Genomic DNA, 24,895 nt, shown 5'->3' with positions numbered 1-24,895 from the left:
GTTTATTGTTATTGTTAATGGATAGTAAATTGTTCTAATTTAATTTGACTTTAAACTGGTTGTTTCTCTATTAACACTTAATTTTACATAATACTGAAAAAATATCAAAGGGAAATATTTTTGACTGATGCTAATTTCTTAATTTAATCAATATACGTGTCTTAGGTTTAATAATTTTATTTATTAGTTAGTAGCTTAAAATATTTACAATATGTAATACACAAATCTATAGTTAATAAATAAAATATATTTTAAAATGATATATAAAAAATATTAAAAAGCTATAGATAAATTAAGGAAAAAGCTATAATAAAAAAATCGTATTATTATATTAACTATAAAAACCTTATTTCGCATCGAATATTTTAATACCTACAAATCCCTAAAATATCTCTACCAAGTATATTTTATGCTTTTAGCGGAATGTAAAAACGAAGCTAAATTTTATATGTATTTAATGGTAAACTGTTCCTAGAACTCGCTGTTTATTTATATTTAAAATTGAATTTATGTTTTTGATAAATTCAACCGACTTTAAATCACGACTTGGAATATCTTAATTCTGGCATTATTTAAACTATTGCCACAAAATAAAATAAACAAACAAGAACATCAATTTTCAGGCCACATTAAAGTCATTAAGGTCATTAATAATCTCAAAAGAATTGTATACCCTGCCACAAAGTATTATAATTTTTTTAGGAATAAAATAAAAGAAATATATTTGAACCTACCATATAAGGTATATTTATTCCTGGTAGACATGTGTTTAGCTTCTCTTTTTTTTAAGAAATGTTTTTTTTTTTATAGTGTATACTCTAATTCAGTTATCTAAAGCAAGCTTACCTTCTTGTTTTCATGTTATTTATGTTTTAAAATTGTAAATTGTAGTATTTGAGCTTGGCACGATTATCATAAGGCTTTTATTAAGCATTTAAGCTTTTTATTAAAATCTTGAGACGGATTGATTAAGCTTGGAAGCTGCGCCAAGCTTTTATTCAGTGAAAGTTCAGGGTTTTATCAAAAAGCTTTTAAATAACATAAACTTTATGTTTCGTTTCGTGGCCTTTATAGGGCTTTTGTTGGGATATCAACTAACCAACACTGGCTGAAGGGCTGAATCTTGGCATAAAAAGATTTTTGCATAAAAATATATTTAAATTTTAAAATATATATTTTAAATATATAATATTTTAAGCTAAGCTGGATTGTGGCTTAATTATAGAAATTTCTGTTTATTTTTGTTTGTATTTTTTTCACACTTACCAACACTGCTTTTGATTGAAGGCAAACTTGGCAGCACTGGACTTCATTTAAATATTTTATTTTAAGATCTCTCATCTTTAATTTATAGTAACCATCTCACTAAAGTTTTTGTAATTAAATTAAAATAAACAAAGCCTCTGGAATATTTAAATATATTTATTTCCGAGTATTTTTAAGTCTCAACTCGTCTGTCTTGAAGCCTCATACCTCTTCCCCTCATTTTTCTCTCTGCGAAATTGGGCATTCGATTTCGGCGTGAGTTTATTTATGTAAAATCTGGCCGACTAATTAATTTTTATAGTTCAGTTTTTGGCACTTCCCCTCGCAGCTCCCAGCTGGTAGCTCCCAGCTCATAGCGGATTCGGATTCAGACTCGATTTGGCGACTATTTATTGAACCTTTTGTGGTGTGATGCAAAGCAATTTCCGTTCGCCGAAAGCGGGAAAGTGAAATGAGAGGCCGGCCGCGTTTTATGTAATATGTGGTCTTTAGGTGACTTATAAGTGCCGTCTCCGAGGCCGGTCTCCGCATAGTTACCCTCGCCGTGGCGGCTCCCAGAGATCCCAGAAAAATCCGGATTAAAATGCAGCCATTGTGGACCGTTCTAGTCCTGCTTCTGCCGCTTGCCAGCGCAGATGTCAGTCACCTTCATCACACCGAGTCCGCCGAGACCGTTGAATCCAAGGAGACCCAGAAGGATCCATCCTCGTCGGGCTTTTATCCCTCCGTGGGACCTGGACTGGCACTGCCGCCGGGCTATGCCATTCCCACCGGTGGCAATGTACCGCCGCCACCTGTCCAGCCGCCCAATTTCCCGCTGCCCATCTACCCGCCCTTCTTTGGCTTTGGCGGAGGTCCTGGCGAGCAGGGACCTGGCATTGGTCCCGTGCCCTCGGCCTATCCCAACGGTGGTGGACCCTTTCCGGGTGCCGGTCCGCCAAGTGCTGCTATACAGCAACCTCCAGGGCCTCCTTTTGGTGGTGCAGGCGCGGTAGGGGGCTTTCCACCTCAGGGAGCGGGTTTTCCATCTCAAGGAGCAGGATTCCCACCTCAGGGAGCAGGCTTTCCGCCTCAGGGAGCTGGATTCCCAACTCAGGGAGCTGGTTTCCCCCCTCAGGGAGCTGGTTTCCCCCCTCAAGGAGCAGGATTTCCACCTCAAGGAGCAGGATTCCCACCCCAGGGAGCTGGTTTCCCCTCTCAAGGATCCGCATTCCCACCCCAGGGAGCTGGTTTCCCTCCACAAGGTGCCTTCCCACCTCAAAATGGACCATTTCCACCTCAAGGAGTGCCCTTCCCCCCACAAGGAGGACCTGGTGATGTATTCCCAGGTGGTCCGTTCCCAGACTTCCTGACCAGCCAGGGTCTACCCTTGGCCAATGCCCAGGGGCCATTCCAGGGACCCAGCCCAGGTGGTTTCAATGTGCCCGTGGGCTTTGGTGGACCCCTGCCCGGGCAGAATCCCTACCAGCAGTTTGGACCTGGATTTGGAGGACCGGCGCCGCCAGGCTACTCCGATGAGCCAGACCCGCAGCCTGGACAGGCGGAGGAGGAGGAGCAGAAGCGGGAGCCGGAGAAGGTGGAGGCACCTTCAGCGCCCGAGGCAGTGCCGGAGGATGCCAAGAGCGGAGCAGATACCCTGTACGCATCGAATGGAGGCTATGTCTACCAGAGGGCCCAGTAAGCCCATGGTTTTATAGCCCCAATTTGGCGATCAACAAGTTCATTATAAATTATCATTCATTTTTTTGTTTATAAATATTACCCCAAGTGTGTGTTTTTTTTTTTTTTTTTGTTAATGTTTGAATTTTATTTATGTTTTTTTTTTTTTTTCTTGTTCGCGGTGATAAAACCGATGACAGACACCGCGATTGTCTTTATGTTAATCGCTTTAAGCTGACTGATAACCATAAACGAGAGAAGCGATCGCAGAGATTGATACACATCTTGGTGGCTATATGTTTTATGCATATACCATATATGTATATGTATATATATGTGTATAAATCCAATTGGTTTCATAAATTATGATGTCTGCCTGTCGATGACGGGGGGACCAAAAGTAGAGTTTGTTTATGAGATCATAACAGATGGCATCCTTAAAAGTTTATTCAACTTTTTAAGTTAAGTTCAAAAAATTTTTTTATATAAAAAATATAAGATGACTTTTGTTTAGTAAATAAATATAATAAATAAATATTGTTGTAAGCTAAGTACTCTTTAATATTTTTTTTTTTATGTACAGAAACTTTATATATATTCTTGCATTTTTAATTTATAAAGTAAAGTAATACTTTTTAAGTGAATTGTGTTTTTTTTTATATATATATAAAAATATATAAGACGGCAATTATTTAGTAAATTAATACAATACATAAATATTGTAATTATTTATTTATTATATTTTATTATTATAATTATATTAATATATTTACAGAAGTAAGGGAATTCATTTTTTCTTCTAAACTTTTTATTAATTTTTAAATTATTATATGCCTTCTAAAAAATATCAAAAAATAAAATGTATGTACCAGAACATTGGGGAACGTATTAGAATATTCTTATTACAAAATCAAGCAATTTACATATTTATTTAAATATATAATTTAATCTATATGTAATACCATTTATTTTTTAATTTAATTTTATTCCTTTTTAAAGTTTTAAATTTCTATTTAAAGCCCTTGGCTTACGTCTGACAACACCCAATTTCTAATTAATTCTTAGGCCCAAGTTATAATCTTGGTTATTTTTAGTGTTAAGTTTCTTTTCTCTTTTTTTTTTTTGCACAAAAGCCGCTGCTGACGTCAAAGAGGGTTTCCTTTAAAGAACTTTTATGCTAATTATGGCAGTTATATACATGTATATATCTTTTCTCAAGCATGGGAATTGGTATTAACGAGGGGATTTTTCCATCGATTAATTCCAGACCTATTCAAGTTCCATCTTTGGGCGTTTGTTTCTTGTTTTATTAAAAAAAAAAAAAAACAAAAATTGTAACAAAAACTAAATATGTTTTGGTCTTGGGCTAATACAGGATTTTGAATTGATTTCTATTCATCTTTTTTTATGTCTCTTCACTGAATTATTTATTGTCTGCTTTTGGTTTTGTTGCCTTAAAATCAGTTAACGCATTTACCAACTTTTATGACAAGTCTTTTATGTCTGCAAAAAAAAATAAATTCATAAAAAATAAAGCTAGCTTTATGCTTTTGTTGTCCAAGAAGGGCGAAGGTGGGAGATCCACCTTTAACTTGCAACACCCACTCACTTTTGGGCATATCTTTTGGGGCTTACTTGAAGATATTTTCTTTTGAATATTATTTAATCTGGCACAGACTTTCTTAGTCAAATTAAATACATATATTTCTCTACGTTTTTTTGCTTTAATTAAAATGATCTAGCTATAAATCTCGTTTAGCTGACACCTTTCCAACTTTTTTGGTGCCTCTGGCTGGTTGGTTGGTTTTGGCCGCTTTTCAGCTTTTTGGCCACATTTATGCAAATCAAGCGAGGCTGCCTCCCGTTCATTCGATTCACCAGCTTGTTGCAGTGTTTTTTAGTGATTTTTTAAGTGATTTTTTAGCTAAATATTCAGACAACAGCCGTGTTCGCACAGCAATTAGTCATAATTAAGCCACACTGTGCCCGCCGGTCCTCAGAGGCCCTCAACTTGACATTTTCTTTTGTGAGTCTCGTTTCTCGATTTGTCACTCTTTTTACACTATTTCACTTGTATATATATATGTATACATATCTTTTTTTTTGCTTTGTTTTGGGACGCGTGTGTCAGGTGCAGAGTGAAGTTTGCATTCGACCTCCGAAGATCCGTATTATCTGGCATAATGGGCAGGTATTATCTCCAATGTTGAGCCTATAACACGCTTATCATAAGACCAGCGACACACGCCTACGAAATGTGATATACACTTGAAGAAAAAATGTATACACGTATAATAATAAACATAAATATAAAATATATACATTAAATATTTTTTAAAATTATTTTTTCAAAGTTAAGACAAACAATATAAATATAAAATAAACTAAAAAATATAAAAAAAATATATATTTTTTAAGTTTTGAAAATGAAAAAAAAAAGTATATATAAAATGTAAGTTTAAATATAAAAAATATATAATAATAATGGTTTTGCAAGTAAAAAAAACGTACATATACATGTTAATATAAAAAATATAAATTAAATTTGATTTTTAAAAGTTTTAAAAGTAACAACAAATAAATAAATATAAATACATTATAATTTGCTTTTAATAGTTTGGAAAGAAAAAAGAAAATATAAATAAAAAATATAATATATAAAAGATATTTAATATAAAAAATACAAAATCGATATTTTTCCAAATTGTCGTATAAGTAAAATAAATTTAAATAAAAAATACAATTACTAATATAAAAAATGTAAATAAACCATTTTTTAAATAGTTTTGAAAGTAAAAAAAATATAAATATAAAATATAACAAAATATAAACTAAATATGTTTTTTAATAGTTTTGTAAGTAAGAAAAATTAATTTGTTTACAAATTTTTTTGTATATTTAATTTTTTTTTCGCTGTATAAAAAATATGAATATCCGAGATCACGATCTACCACCTAACAATCGTTGGCCCTTGATTAACCATAACTTATGGCCCATTGAGTTTGTCTGAAGGTTGGACACATGCCTGCCACCGTCTATAATCTCCCAGAGAGCTCCTCCTCGTTGGGAAATCGACCTGGTCGCACCGATAAGCATCTGCCTGTAAATTTCAGACTTTTTTTCGACAAAACAATGGGCGAAAGTCATGTCAGTTGCAATATTTAAGCTCTTGGCTAAACACCAGATTTAAATTATGTTTTATTATGTGTATATTTATGACATATATTTATTTGAAGATATTCATATTATTGATTTATCTTTTGATATTTATTTATTTAAAAAAGTTCTGAACATTTGGTACACCTCTACGTATACGTAATGATAACACAAAATATTAAGTATACGTTTAAGCATTTAAAAAATATTTTTTATAATAAACAAACCTGCTTAAGAACATAAGAACTGCCTATGGTAGGACTCTGTATATTTCTGTCTTATATTTATGTGAACAAAAAGTTTTTTAATAATATATGTATTAAAAGTACGTATACGTAATGCTACAAATTATTAAGTATACGTTCAATTCTTTTAGAGACTATTTTTAATGAAAAAAATATTTAAATATAAATATATAAAATATATAAATATTTTTAACAATACAAATATTTACTCCACAATTAAATACTCCCTCTAATTAAATAGTTCAGATTGAGCTAATGCCCTAAGAGGATCTCGATGGGATCAATGCCCTCTCAGGCTCTTTAACATTTTGAATTTTCGCTGACCACCGGCCAAAGGTGTCAATTGGCCAGGTGGACACAAGTCCATGCAACCGTCGTTTGATAAATATTTATTCACTTTTCGAGCACCCAGTGATTTGTCTAGAGTTTTGTTTGAATTTTTTGTGTGGCCACGAGCAGCCGAGACACTAAAAGAAAAAGTGAAGCTTCATTAATTATTAACATATTAATTTTACTTTATTTAGTGATGGTCCTAGGCTTTTTGTAGACCCCAAAAATACTAAGAGAATCTCTGGAATACAGTTTTCAGTGACAGAAAAACTCAAGAGAAATTTCAAAATACAGTTCAAACAAATTTAATAGGATTTCCATGGGAAATGCATATGTATGGGGATCCTCTAAAGAAATTTAAAATGCACATAAACTATTTCCATGTGTTAATAAACCCAAAAGACCGAATCCGAATCCGCATCCGATTCCGTATCCAAAGCCAAAAATCCGCTGCGAAATGAGATGTGTTTTGCATGATTTCATTGTTGGCCCTCTGCATTAGCATTCCGTGGACACCTGGCCGGCGGATCGCACCAATTAAGGTGGCTCTGGCTTTGGCCAACTATAAATGCAGAGACATCTTCAAAGCTGGTCATCAGTTAATCGCTTACGTTCGCCCGGTGCACCGCTCTGCCTCCAGTTTAGCTCGTGACCCCCGTGAAGATGGTAACTCAACTTTAATTTATTTTTTTTTTGTTCGAGTGACTAAGACAACGAGTGATTGTGCCTTTCCAGAAACCCTTTGCTTTTGTTGTTCTGGCTGTGTGCCTGGCCCTGGCCCAAGGTCGTCCCGGTGGCCAGTATTTGCCGCCTTTGCCGGTGAAGGAGGTATCGCAGGCACCCAGTTTCAAGCAGTTGCTGCAGCCTCAGTTGCCGCAGGTGCTTCATCAGCTGCAGCCGCATATCCAGGCCCAGGTGGAGTCTATCCAGGCTTCGATTCCGCTGGCCAGCTTCACTATACATTCCGGTGGACAACAGCAGCAGCAGCAGCAGTACCAAGCTGCCCCTGCCCCAGCACCCGTGGTGATCTCAGCCCCGGCACCAGCACCTGTGGTTATCCCAGCTCCTGCTCCTGCTCCTGTTCCCGTTCCTGCCCCAGCTCCCGTTCCCGCACCCGTGGAGATCCCTCAGTCAGCTCCTCAGGTGATCTATGAGCCACCGAAGCCCATTGTGGCCACCCAGACGGCTGTGAGGAATGCCTATCTGCCACCCACTCCTGTCCAACAGTTTGTGCCTGCTCCTGAGCCTGTGGTGGAGACTATTGCCCCGCAGCAGGAGACACAGACTGTGACCACCACCTACACTGCTCCTGCTCCTGCTCCCGCTCCTGTTCATATTCCCGCCCCTGTTCCAGTTGCAGTCCCTGTGCCCGTGGTCCATGAACAGCATCAGGTGGTGCAGCAGACTTACTCCGCTCCAGCTCCTGTCCAGATTCAGCAGACTTATGCTCCTGCTCCTGCCCCTGTCCAAGTCCAGGAACAGCAGACTTACACTGCTCCTGCTCCTGTCCAGGTTCAGCAGACATACTCCGCTCCTGCTCCCGCTCCCGCTCCCGCTCCCGCTCCCGCTCCTGCTCCTGCTCCTGTCCAAGTCCAACAAACCTACACCGCTCCCGCACCTGTTCAGGTCCAGGAACAGCAGACCTACTCCGCTCCTGCCCCGGTGGTTCAACAGACCTACTCTGCCCCTGCTCCTGTCCAGATCCAACAGACGTACTCCTACCCAGCTCCTGCTCCTGTCGTCCAGCAAGCTCCGGCTCCAGTGGTTCAGGAAGTGATCCAGCAGGCACCAGTGGTTCAGCAGACTTATTCGGCACCCGCTCCGGTGGTGCAGGAAGTCGTCCAGCAGGCACCCGTTGTCCAGGAAGTGGTTCATCAAGCTCCCGTAGTCCAGCAGACTTACTCCGCACCCGCTCCTGTGGTTCATCAGGCGCCAGTGGTGCAGGAAGTCGTTCAACAGCAGGCCCCAGTGGTCCAGGAAGTGGTTCATCAAGCTCCTGTGGCCCAGGAAGTGATCCATCAAGCTCCAGTTGTCCAGCAGACCTACACCGCTCCTGCCCCGGTGGTTCAACAGACCTATTCTGCCCCTGCTCCTGTCCAGATTCAGCAGACCTATTCCGCTCCAGCTCCAGTGGCTCAGCCGATCTCGATCCCAGAGCCTGTTCAGCAGACTGTCCAGCAGGCGCAGTATAGTGGCTACGCCTACCAAGCTCCGGCTCCGGTTCCGGCTCCTGTTCCAGCTCCTCAGCCAGCTCCAGTTCAGGCACCAGTTCCTGCCCCGGCTCCCATTATCACATCTGCTCCTGCCCCTGTGCCCGTTTCCATTCCCGCCCCGGCACCTATTCAGCTGCAGCAGTCCTTTGTGCCCGCTCCACCAGCTCCCGTCCAAGTCCAGGAAGTCCACCAGGTGCAACAGACCCAGCAGCAGGTCCACCAGGTCCAGCCCCAACCCATTGTCCAGTACTCTCAGCCAGCGGTGCAGCAACAGGTGACCTACGCCCAGCCCGCTCCCATTGTCCACCAGACTGAGGTGGTTGCTGCTCCCGCTCCCGTTGCCGCTCCCGTTTCCATTCCCGCTCCCGCTCCCGTTGAGGTGGGAACCAGCTATGCCGCCAACGGCGGATACCTGTACTAGGACCGGGAGGATGCCCGTGAACGGACCCCGGCAGAGGTCCGAACTCGCATCGAGTTGGGGACCCAAAATTCCCGGGTTCATCTGAATTTAATGTTACGTAGCCAATTTTTAGCACCATTTACTTTTTTTTGTTATACAATTTTTGTTACGCTCTTGTTAACCCATAAAAAATATATATAGAAAAAAAATATAAAGCAAGCGTGGCTTCATTTGAATATTTAATTAACAAGGAAGGAAAGTTGACTTTTTGAGAAGCGCATCTTCGCAAGCGCAATAAATCTATCGAATTTATCGAATTAATCGATTTATTTGGAACTTGAAATCGATGTTATAAAGTTACAATAACAATTTTATTTCATTTTCTTAAAATAAAATACAATAAATTGATAATAAAACCATTCCTTAAATTCCTGAATCCATCGTCAATCTCCGGTCTCAGCGTGCTTAACAATAATAAATTAATTCTCAAATTATTTGAAAGTGGTTTTACTACTATAATATACATATACATATATACCTAATAAATTATATAGTAAATAAGCTACAATTGCATTTCTTGGCTCTGCAAATTTATAGATCTTTTGCTGGAACACAAATCAAGAGTCATTGATCTGCAGAGAGAGGCTATCACTCCCTCTCCTTGGCATTTAGAAATCGATTTTGTGTTTTTAGGTGTTTTTTTTCTGCTTTGTATACCCTGCCAGGGTATTATAATAATCCCATAAATCATATATATTCTTGATCAGCATTAACAGGCACATCTAGCCAACTTTTAAAGGTTTTTTCAAAATTTGACAAGGGGTTAAATAGTTTTTTAATTTAATTTAATTTTTTTATTACATTTTTTTTATTAAATTTAATTTGTATTTAAGTTAATTCGTATTTAATTTATTTTTTTATGTTATTATACCCTTGCAGGGTATTATAATTTCAGTCAGAAGTTTGCAACGCAGTGAAGGAGACGTTTCCGACCCTATAAAGTATATATATTCTTGATCAGCATCAACAGCCGAGTCGATCTAGCCATGTCCGTCTGTCCGTCTGTCCGTCTGTCCGTCCGTCTGTCCGTTTCTACGCAAACTAGTCCCTCAGTTTTAAAGCTATCTGAATGAAACTTTGCATGTAGTCTTCTATATACTCTCACTGCTATATATGTCGGAACGGGCCGGATCGGACGACTGTATCATATAGCTGCCATACAAATGTTCGATAAATTTTTAGAACAAAAATTTTAACTTGGCTGTTTTTCAATATTATTCCATCATTTTTGAGATATAGCCTTTTTATATTATTCCAGAATTTTGGTAAAAATTTTATGAAAATCGGACCACTATATCTTATAGCTGCCATAGGAACGATCGGGGTATTAATCAAAAAAATTATAACTTCGTTGTTTTTCAACGTATTTTAATCTTATTTGAAACATGAGCTTCTGGTATTATTTCAAAATTTTGGTAAAAATTTTATGAAAATCGGACGACTATATCTTATAGCTGCCATAGGAACGATAGGGAAAGTAAAAGAAAAAATTATAACTTCGTTGTTTTTCAACGTATTTTCATCTACTCTGAGATATGAGCTTTACTTATTATTATAGAATTTTGGTATACATTTTATGAAAGTCGGACAACTATATCATATAGCAGCCATAGAAGCGATCCGCAGATGTAGAGAAAATGTAATGCTGGGAATGTATAACTGTAACTGTCAAACTGTAAACATAATAAGTATAGGTAAAATGGTATGTAACTCAGTTTAGTGTCTGTTTTCGGCATTATAATTTATGACATAAATATTAAAACCAATCTGCAAGGGTATACAAACTTCGGCGTGCCGAAGTTAGCTTCCTTTCTTGTTTTTATTTTATTTTATTATTATTATTATATTATATTATTTATTTATTTTTTTTTTTAATTTTATTTTTGTATTAATTTAATTTTCATTTAATTTAATTTTTATCTAATTTAATTTGTATTAAATTTAATTTGTATTCAATTTATTTTTTTGTTAAATTTCATTTTTATTTTATTTAATTTTTTGTAAATTTATTTTTTTTTTATTTTTCGTATTATTGGTCTTCGCAGAAAATATCTTAAAATAATCTTTAAAATTTAATTAATTTCAATTTATAAAGTGATTTTGTGGCAAAATTGATTCCAGGCGATTCCCAATAAACGGATATCCGCGCGCTTACCCAGATTTTCCCGCCTTGTAAGCCATTGTTTTCCCGGGTAAATCCCCCCATCTCAATGATTAATGAGGTAACCGCTGAGAACTTGACCAGAGCCAAGGCTCTGCTTCAACGCAGACCTTTGTCTCGTCTCCAAAAAGCTTTGATGGATGAGTCGGGAACCGACTTATGAATGGATCAACCTCCAAAACGAGTTTCTTAAAGATAGAATTTCTAACCTATCGACAAGATCGGATTTGGATACGGAACGAGAGATACGAGGGAACGTGAATCGGGAATCCAGGGGAGTGGAAGGTGGAGAATGGAGAAAAGTCGGAATATTATAAGCGACTAATGAGCTCCGCGGACGAAATGCTTCATTATTATTATTATGTCGCTTTTATTCTCGATGGCAATATAGTTCGTGTGGCTTTCAGTGTGAGCTTGTTCTGGTTTTTTCTTATTTTTTGTTGTATTTGTATTTTTTTTTTAATTTCATTTTGTAGCGCCTTTTGACATTCGTGTATCAAGTTGGTCAGACATTTTTTTCGGCAGCTATAAATAGGTTGAAGCGAAGTCCACAAGGTACTAGTGTTCTCTTAAACTCGAACCCAGCAACATGGTAAGCTCAAAGTTGTGAGGAGAGTTTCTTCTTTGAGGATGAGAAAAAAGGAGAGAAAAAGGATAGGAGGTTCATCTCCTTTAGAGATGAGGTTCCTGCTTCTCCAGTGCACAGTTCCTGCTTCTTGAGAGTATAGTTCCTCCTTCCAGAAAGTAAACTTCCTCCCCGAAAGATCTTCAAACCTCAAGGAAAAAATATCTAAGAAACCTTCCACGTCTTCTAAGAACAGGAGTTTCTTCCTCCCCTAAACACCACCCTTTTCCTCTTTCCTTACAGAAATTCTTCGCTGTCCTTTCGCTCGCCCTTTTGGCTGTGGCCTCGGCCGATGTTAGCCATTTGGCCAACACCTATCTGCCTCCTCGCTCGGGTGCCGCCTCCACCAGCTACGAGTCCTACCAGGCTGCTCCTGCCGCCGAGACCTACGAGGCACCCGCCGCCGCTTCCACCTATGAGTCTGAGTCTTACTCTGCTCCAGCTGCCTCCTACACCAGCGAATCCTATGCCGCTCCAGCTGCTGCTGAGACCACCTCTTATGCTGAGACCGCTGCCGAGGAGACCTACGCCCAGCCTGCTGCTTCCTATGTGGCTCCAGTCGTGAAGACCACCTACTCTGCCCCAGCTGTGTCCAGCTACTCTGCCCCAGCTGTGTCCCACTACTCGGCTCCGGCTGTCTCTACCTACACTGCCCCGGCTGTGACCAAGACCTACTCGGCGCCCGCTGTGGTCAAGAGCTACTCCGCCCCGGCTGTGTCCAGCTACTCGGCTCCCGCTGTTGTGAAGACTTACACCGCTCCCGCTGTCTCCCACTACACTGCTCCGGCTGTGACCAAGACCTACTCGGCTCCAGCTGTGTCCTACTCTGCCCCGGCTGTGGTTAAGACCTACTCTGCCCCAGCTGTGTCCAGCTACTCCGCTCCTGCCGTGTCCCACTACACTGCCCCCGTGGTGGCCAAGACCTACACTGCTCCTGCTGTGGTCAAGAGCTACTCCGCTCCTGCTGTGGTCAAGAGCTACTCCGCTCCCGCTGTGTCCCACTACACTGCTCCTGCTGTTTCTACCTACACTGCCCCCGTGGTGGCCAAGACCTACTCGGCCCCAGCTGTGTCCAGCTACTCCGCACCGGCTGTGGTCAGCAGCTACTCCGGATCCTCCGCCGGCACCGTGTACGGTTCCAACGGTGGATACGTCTACTAGAGAGACTGGGATTCCAAAACGAAACTAATCATAAAACGAAACCTTTTTTTTTTTAAATATATCGAAGATAATGAGCTAAAAAAAACTAAATGTTTTTTGATTTTTTATATAAAAATATATATTTTTTAATGAAATATATAAATACGAATTGAGAATCACATCCTGAAAGTATGCTCTATAAACATACTCCATAAATGTGCAGAATGAGAAAAAACCACAAAAACAGTTCACTCTCATCATTCTAATTTATTCAAAATTAACATTAATCTTCTTTCTAACATTTTTTCACCAATCTCTGTTATTTTAAGTTTACTTGCTTTCCTTGAAGCAGAGTTGAAAACGCCTTCTTAAAACACTTTCCAGCACTGCCAAGCTCTAAGCAACCCTGTCTAACGATAAATCCTTTTATCGATTAGGTTCCAAAAGCCCTTTAGAAGCTGTCGCCTCGCCGCCGGTGGTAGCTCAACGGGTTGAAGTGTCAACTTCCTTTCGAAAGTTATACATATGTAGCTCCACCGGTCCGGGTTCGAGTCCCGGACAGTTAAGATGGCATGGTGTATGGTTTATATAATTAGGAAGATTGATTGTAAATAATTAGGTTTAAGCACAAAGTGATAGGGGCGGAAACGCCCTTTTGTAATATTTTTTTTCATTTATGATAAATATTATTTATATAATATTATTATAAATATTAGAATTTTTACTATTACTATTTTTATTGTCTTTATTATTTTTTTTTTATTGTAAAGTCCGAACAAAGCTAAGCTCTTCAAATTAAAATTAATGTAACAAGCATATCTAATTTTAAATAATTAATGTAATCACAATTCAGTTAATTACCTAAATTATATAAGCAAAATCAGACCCTAAATTGAACATACCTCGTGATTAGTGTTGGTGTTTAATAATTTTTGTAGGCTTTTTTTAACTAAACAATTAACAAAGGAAATAAACTAACTTGAGAGGGAAAGCAATTAACAAATACAGAAAAATTAAAAATAACAAACATTGCTTTCTGCCAAAAAAAACAATGCGGAGCTCCTCTACTCCTCCAAGTAGAAGGCCTGCCGGAAAGTCGGCTTGTGGGAAGAGATCTCAGACATTCTGCGCTCCCGCGCTGCCCTCTGCCTGGCCTCCTGGGCGGCACAGGCAGCATTCTCTGCTGCCCTCTTGGTGCTCTGGTAGTCGGCACGGGCCGCCTCCACTCGGCGAAGGAGCAGCTCCAGACGCTCCCTGGCCTCGGCCACCGCCTGCCTCTGGTCGGCCACTGTCTGCTGGGCCCCGGAAACCACGCGCTCCGAGTGGGCCACGCCCTCTTGGGCTTTCCTCACCAGTTCGGTGAGCGCCTTGACCTCCTCCGATGCCTGCTTGACTCCCTGGCGAGCGTCGGCAGCCGTGGTCTTGGTGGACTGGACACGGGCCTTCTCCTTCTGCACCACCAGACGACCCTCGCGCAGCTCAGACTCGATGAGCTCCACCAGCTGCTGCTTGCCCACGAAGGCCGCCTCCGCTGCCTTGGCAGCGCTGCAAGCCTTGTCGGCCAGCATCTTCTGCACCTTATGGGCAGCCGCTGCGCCGGCTTCTACCTGGGCATCGGAGGCCTCCTTGGCAATCTTGGCCGCCTTTTGGGCAAAGCAATTGGGCTTGGGTCGTACCATGGTGGCGCATTTTCCTGGAGGTTCACCAGGAGCAACAGCACTGGCACCAGCTCCTCCATTGCCTTGATTGTCCTGCACCAGGTCAGTGTCACCAAAGGGGCTCTGCCGGGTTGTTTAGCTATAGATTTAGGATTTTAGTTGAAGGAATTTGGTTCGTTCTTACCCAGTTGAAGAAGCCAAGGCCAATGGTCAGACTGGTGAAAATAATAATAGAAAACAAAATCAAGCGTGTGAACTCCATGACGAACGATTTTAGACTGAGCGGAAAGGGGGAACACAGAGCCTCGTGGCTGACAAGGGGGTCTAAAGGCCTACTTGGTAGGATCTCTGCTACTCTTAGCTTTTTTTTCTATATTATTTAAGGCTTATTATCTTTTTTTATTTTTTTTATTATTTTTTATTTTATTATATATTTTTATTTCTATATATTTTTTATTTAAATATCGATTTCAATTCTCTACCAACCCTACTCAAATGTATTTTGTAGGACTAAAATTATTTTAATATTTGTATTATTATTTTTTTTTAATTTAATAAATAAAATTTAATTAACATTAATCAACCAACTAAATGGCTATAAAACGTGGAGCAAAGGAAGGAAACTTGAATAGAAACTTAACAATTTTATTGAACAAATTTAGTTTACAATTTGTTGTTTTTAGTTAAAAATGTTTATGAGTGTAGTCTAAACGTCCTGTACGATTTCTTGCACATCTTTGGTTCCTTTGTGGAACACCATCAATCAGTGCCGAATCAATCCGGAAATCAGTTGAAATTAAGGCTGATTGCCAGCTATTGTGCCTGAGAGAGACTCGGAGACTTTCGTTGTTTATTTTTCAGAGAACAATGATTTGAGATCTATAATATATATATATATATAGAACATCATTTTGTTAAGCCTAAAACTTTAACATTTTAGCAATTTAAACAATGATTTTAATTATTTTATTTATATATTTACTATAATATAAGAAAACACCCATCAAAGATCACAGCTAATAAACAAATTCTCCTTAATTCCAACCCAAAAATGCATTAAATTTTCCCTGGTAAACAAACACCTCCTAAACAAACCCCTTAAAACTCTATTCGAAACAAATCAAAAACCCATAAATAAGTATATATCCCACGGAATGATAAATAAACGAATCGTTCAAACATTTATTTGCCATTAAAAGCAGTCCAATCCGAGATCTAGCCACTGTCTATGGGTCGTCGGGCAGGTCCGACTTCCAAAACGGATATAATGTGCATATAGATGTATGTATATAGCCAGGTTGGGTGATATATCCAAACCACAAAACACGGCAGAAAATTTGCATTTCTGTTGTATTGTGAATGGACCATTATATACACTGCGATTTATGCAAAAAAAAAATATATATATCTGATATATACACACAAGCATGCATACGCAATCGGGTTAATGTCCAAAACAAAAAAAAACTCGTTATGCCCAAAACGGGACAGGTAAAAATCACCAGCCAGCCAGAGCATCGTTCGAGTGGAGAGAGCTTTTCGTCTCTCCTGAATGTCCAGCTTCCAGAGAATTCACATTCAGAGAATCCACGTCCAGAGAATTCAATTCCAGTAACCTCCTTTCTCAGAGCTCAGGATATAAAAGAATGTTCCAGGGTCCATCCAGATGGCATTGTGAACGCGCCAGCAGAAGGAATAAGGTTTCAGCATGTCCTCCCAGTGGATACTCATCTTCGCCATTGTGTTAGTAGCCTTGATAGCTTCATGTGGCGCCCAGCCAATGCTGCCGCCGAGCACCACCCGGCCCAAGCTAATCATCGAGGAGCTGGAGCCGATGAGGTATCACTTTGTCACCGAGCATCGACCCACTTCGCTGGGCCAGAATTATTATTTAAAGCCCGGCCAGGTGGTGGGCAGCATTACCCTGGACTCGGACACACTGCAGGTGCGGCATGAGGAGGAGAATCCCACGGGCAAGCCGGTGGCCAGCAAGCACAACATACTCTTTGTGGCCATTGCCAAGGATATGGCGCAGAAAACGCGACTGGGAAGGAAGTAGGGAATTATAGGATACTCTGCAAGGAAAAAATAAATAAAAAATAAATTATAACCTTTTGAGATATTAGAATTTTACTTTATTAAGTTAAAGTTTTGTCATTGATTTTTTGTTTTATTATTTTTTTTAACAAAAATAATATGTAAAATGTCCATTACATTTTTTTTAATTCCCAAAATCAATATGAAAATTTCCCTTTATTAATATAAGAATTTTGTAATTGAATTGCCCTTGGATCTCTTTTCTCCCTTTTATTATTTTTTTATATTGAAAATTGAACTGATACATTTTTATTTTATTTTTATTTAGTTTTTTAGTCTAAATTATTTCGGAATTAATATGGGCTCTTACCTTCACGTTAGTGAGAATATTAAATGTATTATTATTATATAAATATATTATTATTATGTATAGAACTTCCCTGCAATCTCTTTTATTTTTAAAATATTACCGGAATTTAATTATTTAATTAATTTTATAACTCAAAGTTGAAGTAATTTTTAAGTATAGACCAGTGCTCGGCACCATCACAATCAACCAAAAAGCACATTTGTGTGAGTGAGGTACGGAGCAAAAATGACGTGAGTGTGTTCCGTGTGTGTGAAGTTTACGCTATCCGTGTGCTGGCAGCGCTGCCGGCAGAGCCTTTGCCTATCCCATGGGCTTGGGACGTGCCGACTACTGGTATAGACCCATATTTATGAATATAAGCAACCAAAAATGAATAATATAAATATTCCTTAGATATTTAATTCAATATTTTAGACCTTTAAAATCATTTTCATTCCTATTAAAAAAATTTAGAAATCTTATACCATAATTTCCTTTTCATATATAAATATTTCTATGTAAATATTTATATATAAGTATTTCTTATTTATTATAATTTATATATATTTATAATTTATTTTTGTATTTAGTTTAATATTTTAGATAATTCTGATACCTTAATGATCTCTTATATTTAATTTATTTTTAGCACTCTGAAGTAAACCTTAATTAGATCCTGACTTGATACCATTCCATTATAAAGTCAAACTTAAACTGATCGGCGTTGGGCCAACTCAACCAACCCAAACCGATTCCAGACCAATCCCAAACTACGCACCTCAAAGGCAAAAAATAAATAGCTTTATCTTCTCGCTCCTCTCTTGTCTTGGACTCTCGAAAAAGCGGGTATATTAGCTTTAAAGGCAATGCATTATGGCTCAATAAGCAGGCCAATGAAGCAACCAAATAACAATGTCTCTGAATTGAAAGTGAAAGAATTATTACTTTAAGATGGATGTATTTATTCTCTTTAAAAAGTTGTAATATACTTGTTTTGTTTTGAAGAAACAGGTAGTAAATCGAGTGGTTATGATAACTTTCTTGGCTTCTATAACATTTATGACCATAAAATATTTCTCATCAGCAAATTCCCCGCAATGACTTTGATCATTTTTATGCAAATTGCGGCTTGCAAGGGTATTTTTAACTTCCACAATCATTGATTCCCTGTTTTTTTGGTATTGTTTTATGCGATTTGTATATATAAATGTTTTTTTTGTTTGTTTGTTGTTAATTCCTCTTCCCTTAGCATTTCGTTTTAATTATATAAACGCACGCAAAAGACATAAACACTGGAGGGGCCGCGACCATTAAGCCCGATGTCGGTGTGGATTATAATTAATGTGTGTGGTGAGTAATGGTTGCCTTTAGATGCGGGTCGGCGGCTGCGAGGGCGGACTCGATCCAATACCATCCAAAATAATGCGATCCCCAAGACGTTATCGAACCGTTAGCGGCGGGGCGGCATGAGCTTGGATTATCCGCGAACTTCGCACTGGCACTGGCACATCATTAATTACTCTCGACTCGCGGCGACTTCCGAAATTGACAGGGCTAAAAATAAAGACGGCCAAATATATAGAGTCTACGACATATTCCTTGATCGCGCCATTCTTTGCCATAGAAACTGGTCAACAAAGTTTGAGATACTGAGATACTGATATACTGAGATACTAAGGTACTGAGATACTGAGATACTGAGATATTGAGATACTGAGATACTGATATACTGAGATACTGAGATACTGAGATACTGAGATACTGAGATACTGAGGTACTGAGATACTGAGGTACTTGAGATACTAAGATACAAAGATTCAAAGAAACATAATTTAATATTTATTATAATATTACTATTATTGTAATAAAGTATTCCAATGCTTCTTTCTCTACCTTTACCAAACCTTGTAGCTCAGTGTAAGCCCAAACTATGTGCGATGATGACGACCAGCGGACCAAGCAAGACTCTAGCCTCCCCATTCCTATGCGTTCTAATATTTTTTGCTTTGGCTTTATTTTATTTTACTTTTTTTGCTTCAATTTTTTTTGCTTTGTGTGTGCGTCTTGGGGGATTGGAAGATTGGAAGATTGGAGAATTGGAAGATTGGTAGACTGAAAGATTTGTACTCACCTGCAAAGCCATTGTCCGGAGTCTCCTATAAAAGTGTCGGCCAGCATCTACTGAGGCATCAGTTCCCAAAAACCCCCAAACGCCGGAACAGCAGCTAGAAACGCTTAAGAAATTAAGAATCTATCGAAATGGTGAGTGTTTTCAGGTTTTAGATTTATCTTAATTGAGTCAAGATGTTCTCTAATGATTAATGCACCTGTGAAAGCTTGCTACCTTAATTTATCTATTAATTATTCATTTTAAAATCCATTTAAATTAATTTTTAAATACTTTTACTTGCAGCGCTCCTTTGCCGTTCTGACTCTGGCCTTGGCCTCTGTGGCAGTGTCTCTGGCCACTCCGCTGAGCAACTCCTACCTGCCGCCCAAGGTGGGTGCCACGAGTGGCTATAATGCCGCAGCTTCTAGCTCCTCTGGCTCGTATGCAGCTGCTCCGGCGACTGCTTCCTATGCCAGGAAGAGTCACTCGGTGGTGGCTTCTGCTCCTTCCAGGCAGTATCTGGCGCCAGCTGCCTCTTCTGGTGGCTCCTCGTACTCCTCTGGTGGATCTCATGGCTCCTCGTATTCCTCTGGAGGATCTCATGGCTCCTACTCGGCTCCATCTACATCCCATGGCTCCTACTCCTCTGGAATTTCCTCGGGCAGCAGCTACGCCTCAGCTCCCGCAGCATCTCATACCAGCTACTCGGCACCTGTGGCTGCTCCTTCCAGGAAGTATCTGGCTCCAGCTGCCGTTTCTCATAGCAGTTACTCTGCTCCTGCCGTTGCCCACAAAAGCTATGCTGCCCCAGCTGCCTCCCATACCAGCTACTCGGCACCTGTGGCCGCTCCTTCCAGGCAGTATCTGGCCCCGGCTGCCTCTCATACTAGTTACAGTGCCGTTGGAGGATCATCTTATGCTGCCCCAGCTGCTTCTCATGGCTCGTACTCGGCTCCAGCTGCTTCTCATAGCTCTTACTCGGCTCCAGCTGTCTCTCATGGCTCCTACTCGGCTCCAGCTGCTTCTCATGGCTCGTACTCGGCTCCAGCTGCTTCTCATAGCTCCTACTCGGCTCCAGCTGTCTCTCATGGCTCGTATTCCGCTGCTACTACCTCTCATGGCTCCTACTTCGCGCCAGCTGTGGCCTCCAGGAAGAGCTATGCCGCTCCAGCCGTGTCTCATGTGAGCTATACCGGCTCCAACCATGGCTCTGGCTATGCTGCTAGTCAGGGTTCCAGCCATGGTTCTCTTCAAGGATCCGGCCTCCGAGCTGGTCATGGAGCTAGTCATGGATCTGGTTACGCATCGGGACACAAGTCCGGTGGATATGCCTCCAACGGTGGCTACGAGTACCGTCTGAAGCATTAAAAAGGATCTCTTCTCGAATGAAAACAAAAATAAGCAAAAGAAAACAAACAAATTACCGACACTTTGTGAAATATTTTTTTTTTATCAAACAAAATAAAGTTAAGAATGTAAATCGAATTATTTGAAGGAAATCAAGGTTTCAAAGCTGAAAAAAATAATTTTTAAACTTAAAAAATAGCAAGAAATATAAATTATACCTAGCTGATAACGCTGCAAACCTAAGCTTCAGCTGGCAACGCGGCCTCTGTTTTTTGTAGCCTGCTTTTACGCATATATAAAATATTTCCCCACATTTATTCCCTTCCCAAATAAAAAACCCAAATTAAGTTTGTTAATAATTAATAAAGCATTCGAAAAAATATATATTTTAGTATCCAAAAAATTGCACAAAAAAATTCCTTAGGCAAAACAAAAAAAATATGTATATAGAGATGTCTGCTGGCTCCATTGTTGCTGGGAGGTGTCTTCCCCCTCTTAGTAGACATAACCACCATTGCTGCCGTACTTGGTGTCCAGACCGGAGTAGCCCGAGTATCCAGAGTAGCCGGAGTAGCCCGTATTTGCCGGCAAGTAGGTGCTCGAGGGTGCGGCATACGATGTGTACTGCGGCACCGCATAGCTACGGTAGCTGGACGAGATCACCGGCGATGCATAGCTGCCACCAAGACCGCCCGAATAGTAACCAGCTCCACTGGAGTACGACGGATACGAGGAGTATCCGGAGGAGTAGCCACCATAGCCGCCGCTCACGGGAGGCAGGTAGGTGCGCGACAAGTGGGACACATCGCCGGCGCAGAAGGCCAGGGAGGCGGCGAAGATGGCGAGAATGGTGAGTGAGTTCTAGGGAATTTTTAATATTATTATTAAAATTATATTCAAAATATTATATATTCATATTTAGTATTATTTATTAATTTTTATAACCCTTGTTTTGGTATTAATATTTTTTTTTTTGTAATATTGTTTATATTGATAATTCTTTCATAATATTTAAAACAGGTAATTCAAAAATCAATTTGAATATTTTGTGTGAACTGTACCCTGCTTTGGCGTTGTCACACCACGTTAAAAGGACCTCCTTTAGTAATTTTGGCAGGAGAACAAAAAAAAACACACTTCAAAATAATATTTCAGATATTTATCGCCTAGTTTATTCCACTCACCATTTTTAGAATATTTCTAACAAGTTCTGTTTGGTCCTAGATAGGAATTCGGATTCTGCTTTTGACTGATATATGCACCGAGTGGACGCTGACGATCAACTGTTGCGGATTAAGCCGCCGTCTCTAGTTTTTATACGCTTCTTAGCGCACCCGAGCTACTTTACAACTACAGCCGAGTTAACGCCTTGGCGCGGACATGTCGCCGGACAGGGCCCATTACTCAACGGGACGGGGCAACCGGCAATCGGACAGCGCGGAGAAGAAGACTCCCCAAGCCGGGCTTGTTCGTAGAGTCGTCGTTCGATATCCCACGACTCATCCGGCAGAGGAGCCCCGAAATTGTATGACCATGGAAAAACCACGTTCGCCGATATATTGTGTATATATGACATGTGCACTTGGAGAAAATTTGGAAGATTTGGATAGGAATAATATCAGTAATGAGCAGCAGGGTAAGTTCGTGATTTTTTTGAGATTTTATAAGGATCTAAAGATAACTTACGTAGTTTGTTAAATCAGAGTTTTAATTTTGTAAAAATTATAATTTCTTTATATAATTTTAATCGGAAATTTTGTTTACGCAGTGAAGGAGTCTTTTCCGACCCTGTAAATCATATATATCCTTGATCAGCTTCAACAGCCGAATCGTTTTAGACATGTCCGAAGGAAAACAATTTTTTAAGCTTTTTTTAAAAAAATAAGGGGTTACATCGTTAAAATTGTAAAAAAAAAAATTGGCAAAAAAAATTAAAAAAAAACGTAAATATAGTATGCAGATTTATTAATCTATTAAAAACTAACACAACTCAGGTTTCCGAATTAAAATTAATGAATTTTTGGCTTAGTTATGGATTTTTTAAAATTCAAATAAATATACCCAGTTTCTGAAAAATAGATCATTGAAATTTTTAAAAATTGAGAAAAATTATGATTTCTTATAATTTAAAATTTAGTATACAGAGTTTTTTACCCTATAAAAACTAACTCAGAACAGTTAGTCAGCTATAATTCCCTTGAAACCGATACAATTATACTAACTAGAAACCCACTCTTTCTCTCAGTGCATTCCCAGGTGTTTGGGTTCGGTTTTCGCGTTAGTTTTGCCTTATTTTTACGATTGCGGCACGCCCCCTACGTCGTGTGAAGTCGCCCTAGCACTCGGACTCGCGCTCCTTCCCCTAATTAACCAATTTGTGAGTGCTCTCTTCTGGTTTCTAAGCAATTCGGCGGCGGGTTTTTGTCTCTGACCGGACTCCCAGAGACTTTTTATGACATTTCGCGGTCGACGGCAACAGCGTTTTGGTCTTGTTTATATGTCGTCGCTCATAAATCTCGCGGCACAACCGTTATTAATTGTTGCAATGGCTCACTCAAACCTGGCGGCTTAGATGTTTGCGCTTCAGCTTTCAGTTTTCAGTTTCTGTTTCTATTTCACACTGCACTGTTCGGTTTGAAATTGGAATTTCTAAGGCGCTGACATCATGATGGTCCGCCAATTAATCACTCTGTATTTGGTGCAGTCCTTTTGCGATATTCCGGTGGGGGAGATTTGATGTTCAATGTTTAGATTTTGATTTTTGGAATACTTTTTCTTTTAAGTTGATTGGTGTACACTGGCAGAAATTGGTATTAAAAGTCCTTGTGAAAAATATATAGGTAGCTTTATACCATAAATAAGGATCTTTATATTTTTAGGAAAATACTAAGTATTTTTAGAATATTCAGGCCTGCTCCGGTAATCGTAAAATTTTTTCGATTTCGTTTTGGGCGAAAACGAACCGTTTTCGTTTTTAGCTGCTCCGGTTTTCGGCAAATTTCTGCTATCGGATGTTTCGTTTTCTCATCGTTTCTCACTGCTCAAGCAGCTAACTTGTGTTGTTTGGTAACAAGTAAACAACGTAAAGTACTGCCTATTATATTTACAATTGCCCTTTTTCTAAGCCAGAAAAAGGCAAAAAATGGTAGAATTAAGCAAATCCATGCACCTAAGATGCTGCCACACTTTTCACAGTTTTAATTCCGGTGGTCTCAAGTAATTATTTGGTTAATTTGGACTATTTAAGTAGTACAATTAAATAGCATTATTTTTAAACAACCATTTTGGCGGTCCTTTAAAGTTATTAATGTATTCATTTATATTTTATAAGTATTTTTAACTGGATGTTTCGTTCCACCAACAATATGGCAACCTTGGCGATAACTTTTTGCGGTGAACTTATCGACCTATCGCCAAAACGAGAAAACTGGTTGAACACGGCAAAACTTTTGTTGTCAAATCTGAGGTGGGGTCAGAAATAAATTTTTTATAAAATAACTACCTGCCAGAATGATCTTGTGGTGGTGTGGAATAAACATCAATAGACCACTGAGTAAACTATTTTTGTCCTTTTGTAAATAAGATCTGATTTCATATAAAAAAAGCCATTTACTTTTCATTCCGGCCAGAAAAAGGTGCCCGTTTTTCAAATCGAACAAATCTCTCGATTTCGATTACCGGAGCACCAATTTCTCGTTTTCAAAAACGAAAACGAAAAATTCTTGCCGTTTTCGATTACCGGAGCAGGCCTGATTATAACGTAAAAAAGAAGCAAGAGGTCTGTAAATTAAGATATAATATTAAGAAAAAATTAGTTAATAAAAATTGAAAACATTAAAGGAGCTTTGTTTCAAGAAAAACTAAAGGAAAAAAAGATTCAATGAGGATCTTTAAATTTTAAGCAAACCAAATTATTTTTAAAATCCTATTACTAAAACCGAAGCAAAATTTCTGTATATTAAGACATAATATTAAAAAATAAATTAACTTACACAAATTTTTGCAATTTTATTATAAAAAAACAACAGCTTTTTTACACATAATACGCCTAAAAAAAACCTACAAAAATTCCAAACATAAATTGATTTTTCTTAAGTTTATAAACAGAAAAGAACAATTTAAGAAATTATTTTAAAAAT

The 24,895-nt window shown here is 39.0% G+C and overlaps 7 protein-coding genes across 8 annotated transcripts; 5 read left to right on the top strand and 2 right to left on the bottom strand.

Moving 5' to 3' along the window:
* The first annotated feature begins 1,823 nt into the window (after positions 1-1,823).
* LOC108079140 (basic salivary proline-rich protein 2) lies at positions 1,824-3,022 on the top strand. Its single transcript, XM_041775147.2, has 2 exons — positions 1,824-2,243; positions 2,328-3,022. Exons 1-2 carry the CDS (start codon positions 1,850-1,852, stop codon positions 2,945-2,947), a joined length of 1,014 nt encoding a protein of 337 aa, XP_041631081.1. The 5' UTR covers positions 1,824-1,849; the 3' UTR covers positions 2,948-3,022.
* Positions 3,023-7,260: 4,238 nt separating this feature from the next.
* On the top strand, positions 7,261-9,290 carry LOC108079139 (skin secretory protein xP2). Its single transcript, XM_017173387.3, has 2 exons — positions 7,261-7,322; positions 7,392-9,290. The coding sequence occupies exons 1-2, from the start codon at positions 7,320-7,322 to the stop codon at positions 9,288-9,290; spliced, it is 1,902 nt and encodes a 633-aa protein (XP_017028876.2). The 5' UTR covers positions 7,261-7,319.
* A 2,676-nt stretch (positions 9,291-11,966) lies between these two features.
* On the top strand, positions 11,967-13,291 carry LOC108079171 (cuticle protein 16.5). Its single transcript, XM_017173422.2, has 2 exons — positions 11,967-12,082; positions 12,359-13,291. Exons 1-2 carry the CDS (start codon positions 12,080-12,082, stop codon positions 13,274-13,276), a joined length of 921 nt encoding a protein of 306 aa, XP_017028911.1. The 5' UTR covers positions 11,967-12,079; the 3' UTR covers positions 13,277-13,291.
* An 865-nt stretch (positions 13,292-14,156) lies between these two features.
* On the bottom strand, positions 14,157-15,227 carry LOC108079172 (tol-Pal system protein TolA-like). Its single transcript, XM_017173423.3, has 2 exons — positions 15,098-15,227; positions 14,157-15,036 (listed from the first exon to the last, which is right to left on the bottom strand). The coding sequence occupies exons 1-2, from the start codon at positions 15,173-15,175 to the stop codon at positions 14,320-14,322; spliced, it is 795 nt and encodes a 264-aa protein (XP_017028912.1). The 5' UTR covers positions 15,176-15,227; the 3' UTR covers positions 14,157-14,319.
* A 1,371-nt stretch (positions 15,228-16,598) lies between these two features.
* LOC108079138 (uncharacterized) lies at positions 16,599-16,972 on the top strand. The gene has a single exon (XM_017173385.2). The coding sequence runs from the start codon at positions 16,622-16,624 to the stop codon at positions 16,970-16,972; it is 351 nt and encodes a 116-aa protein (XP_017028874.1). The 5' UTR covers positions 16,599-16,621.
* Positions 16,973-19,507: 2,535 nt separating this feature from the next.
* Positions 19,508-20,829, top strand: LOC108079137 (cuticle protein). The gene is made up of 2 exons (XM_070288608.1): positions 19,508-19,561; positions 19,713-20,829. Exons 1-2 carry the CDS (start codon positions 19,559-19,561, stop codon positions 20,775-20,777), a joined length of 1,068 nt encoding a protein of 355 aa, XP_070144709.1. The 5' UTR covers positions 19,508-19,558; the 3' UTR covers positions 20,778-20,829.
* A 363-nt stretch (positions 20,830-21,192) lies between these two features.
* LOC108079177 (prisilkin-39) lies at positions 21,193-23,665 on the bottom strand. Of its 2 annotated transcripts, none has more exons than XM_017173429.2 (2): positions 21,941-22,033; positions 21,193-21,617 (listed from the first exon to the last, which is right to left on the bottom strand). In XM_017173429.2, the coding sequence occupies exons 1-2, from the start codon at positions 21,941-21,943 to the stop codon at positions 21,252-21,254; spliced, it is 369 nt and encodes a 122-aa protein (XP_017028918.1). In that variant the 5' UTR covers positions 21,944-22,033; the 3' UTR covers positions 21,193-21,251. The 2 variants fall into 2 exon arrangements, 1 of the variants encoding a protein (XP_017028918.1); XR_011445610.1 differs by lacking the exon at positions 21,941-22,033 and adding an exon at positions 23,317-23,665 and having other exon boundaries at positions 21,482-21,617.
* Positions 23,666-24,895: the final 1,230 nt, after the last annotated feature.

This window comes from Drosophila kikkawai, chromosome X (assembly GCF_030179895.1).
Source record: "Drosophila kikkawai strain 14028-0561.14 chromosome X, DkikHiC1v2, whole genome shotgun sequence".
Classification (NCBI taxonomy): domain Eukaryota; kingdom Metazoa; phylum Arthropoda; class Insecta; order Diptera; family Drosophilidae; genus Drosophila; species Drosophila kikkawai.
This window is presented reverse-complemented; position numbering and strand designations above follow the sequence as displayed.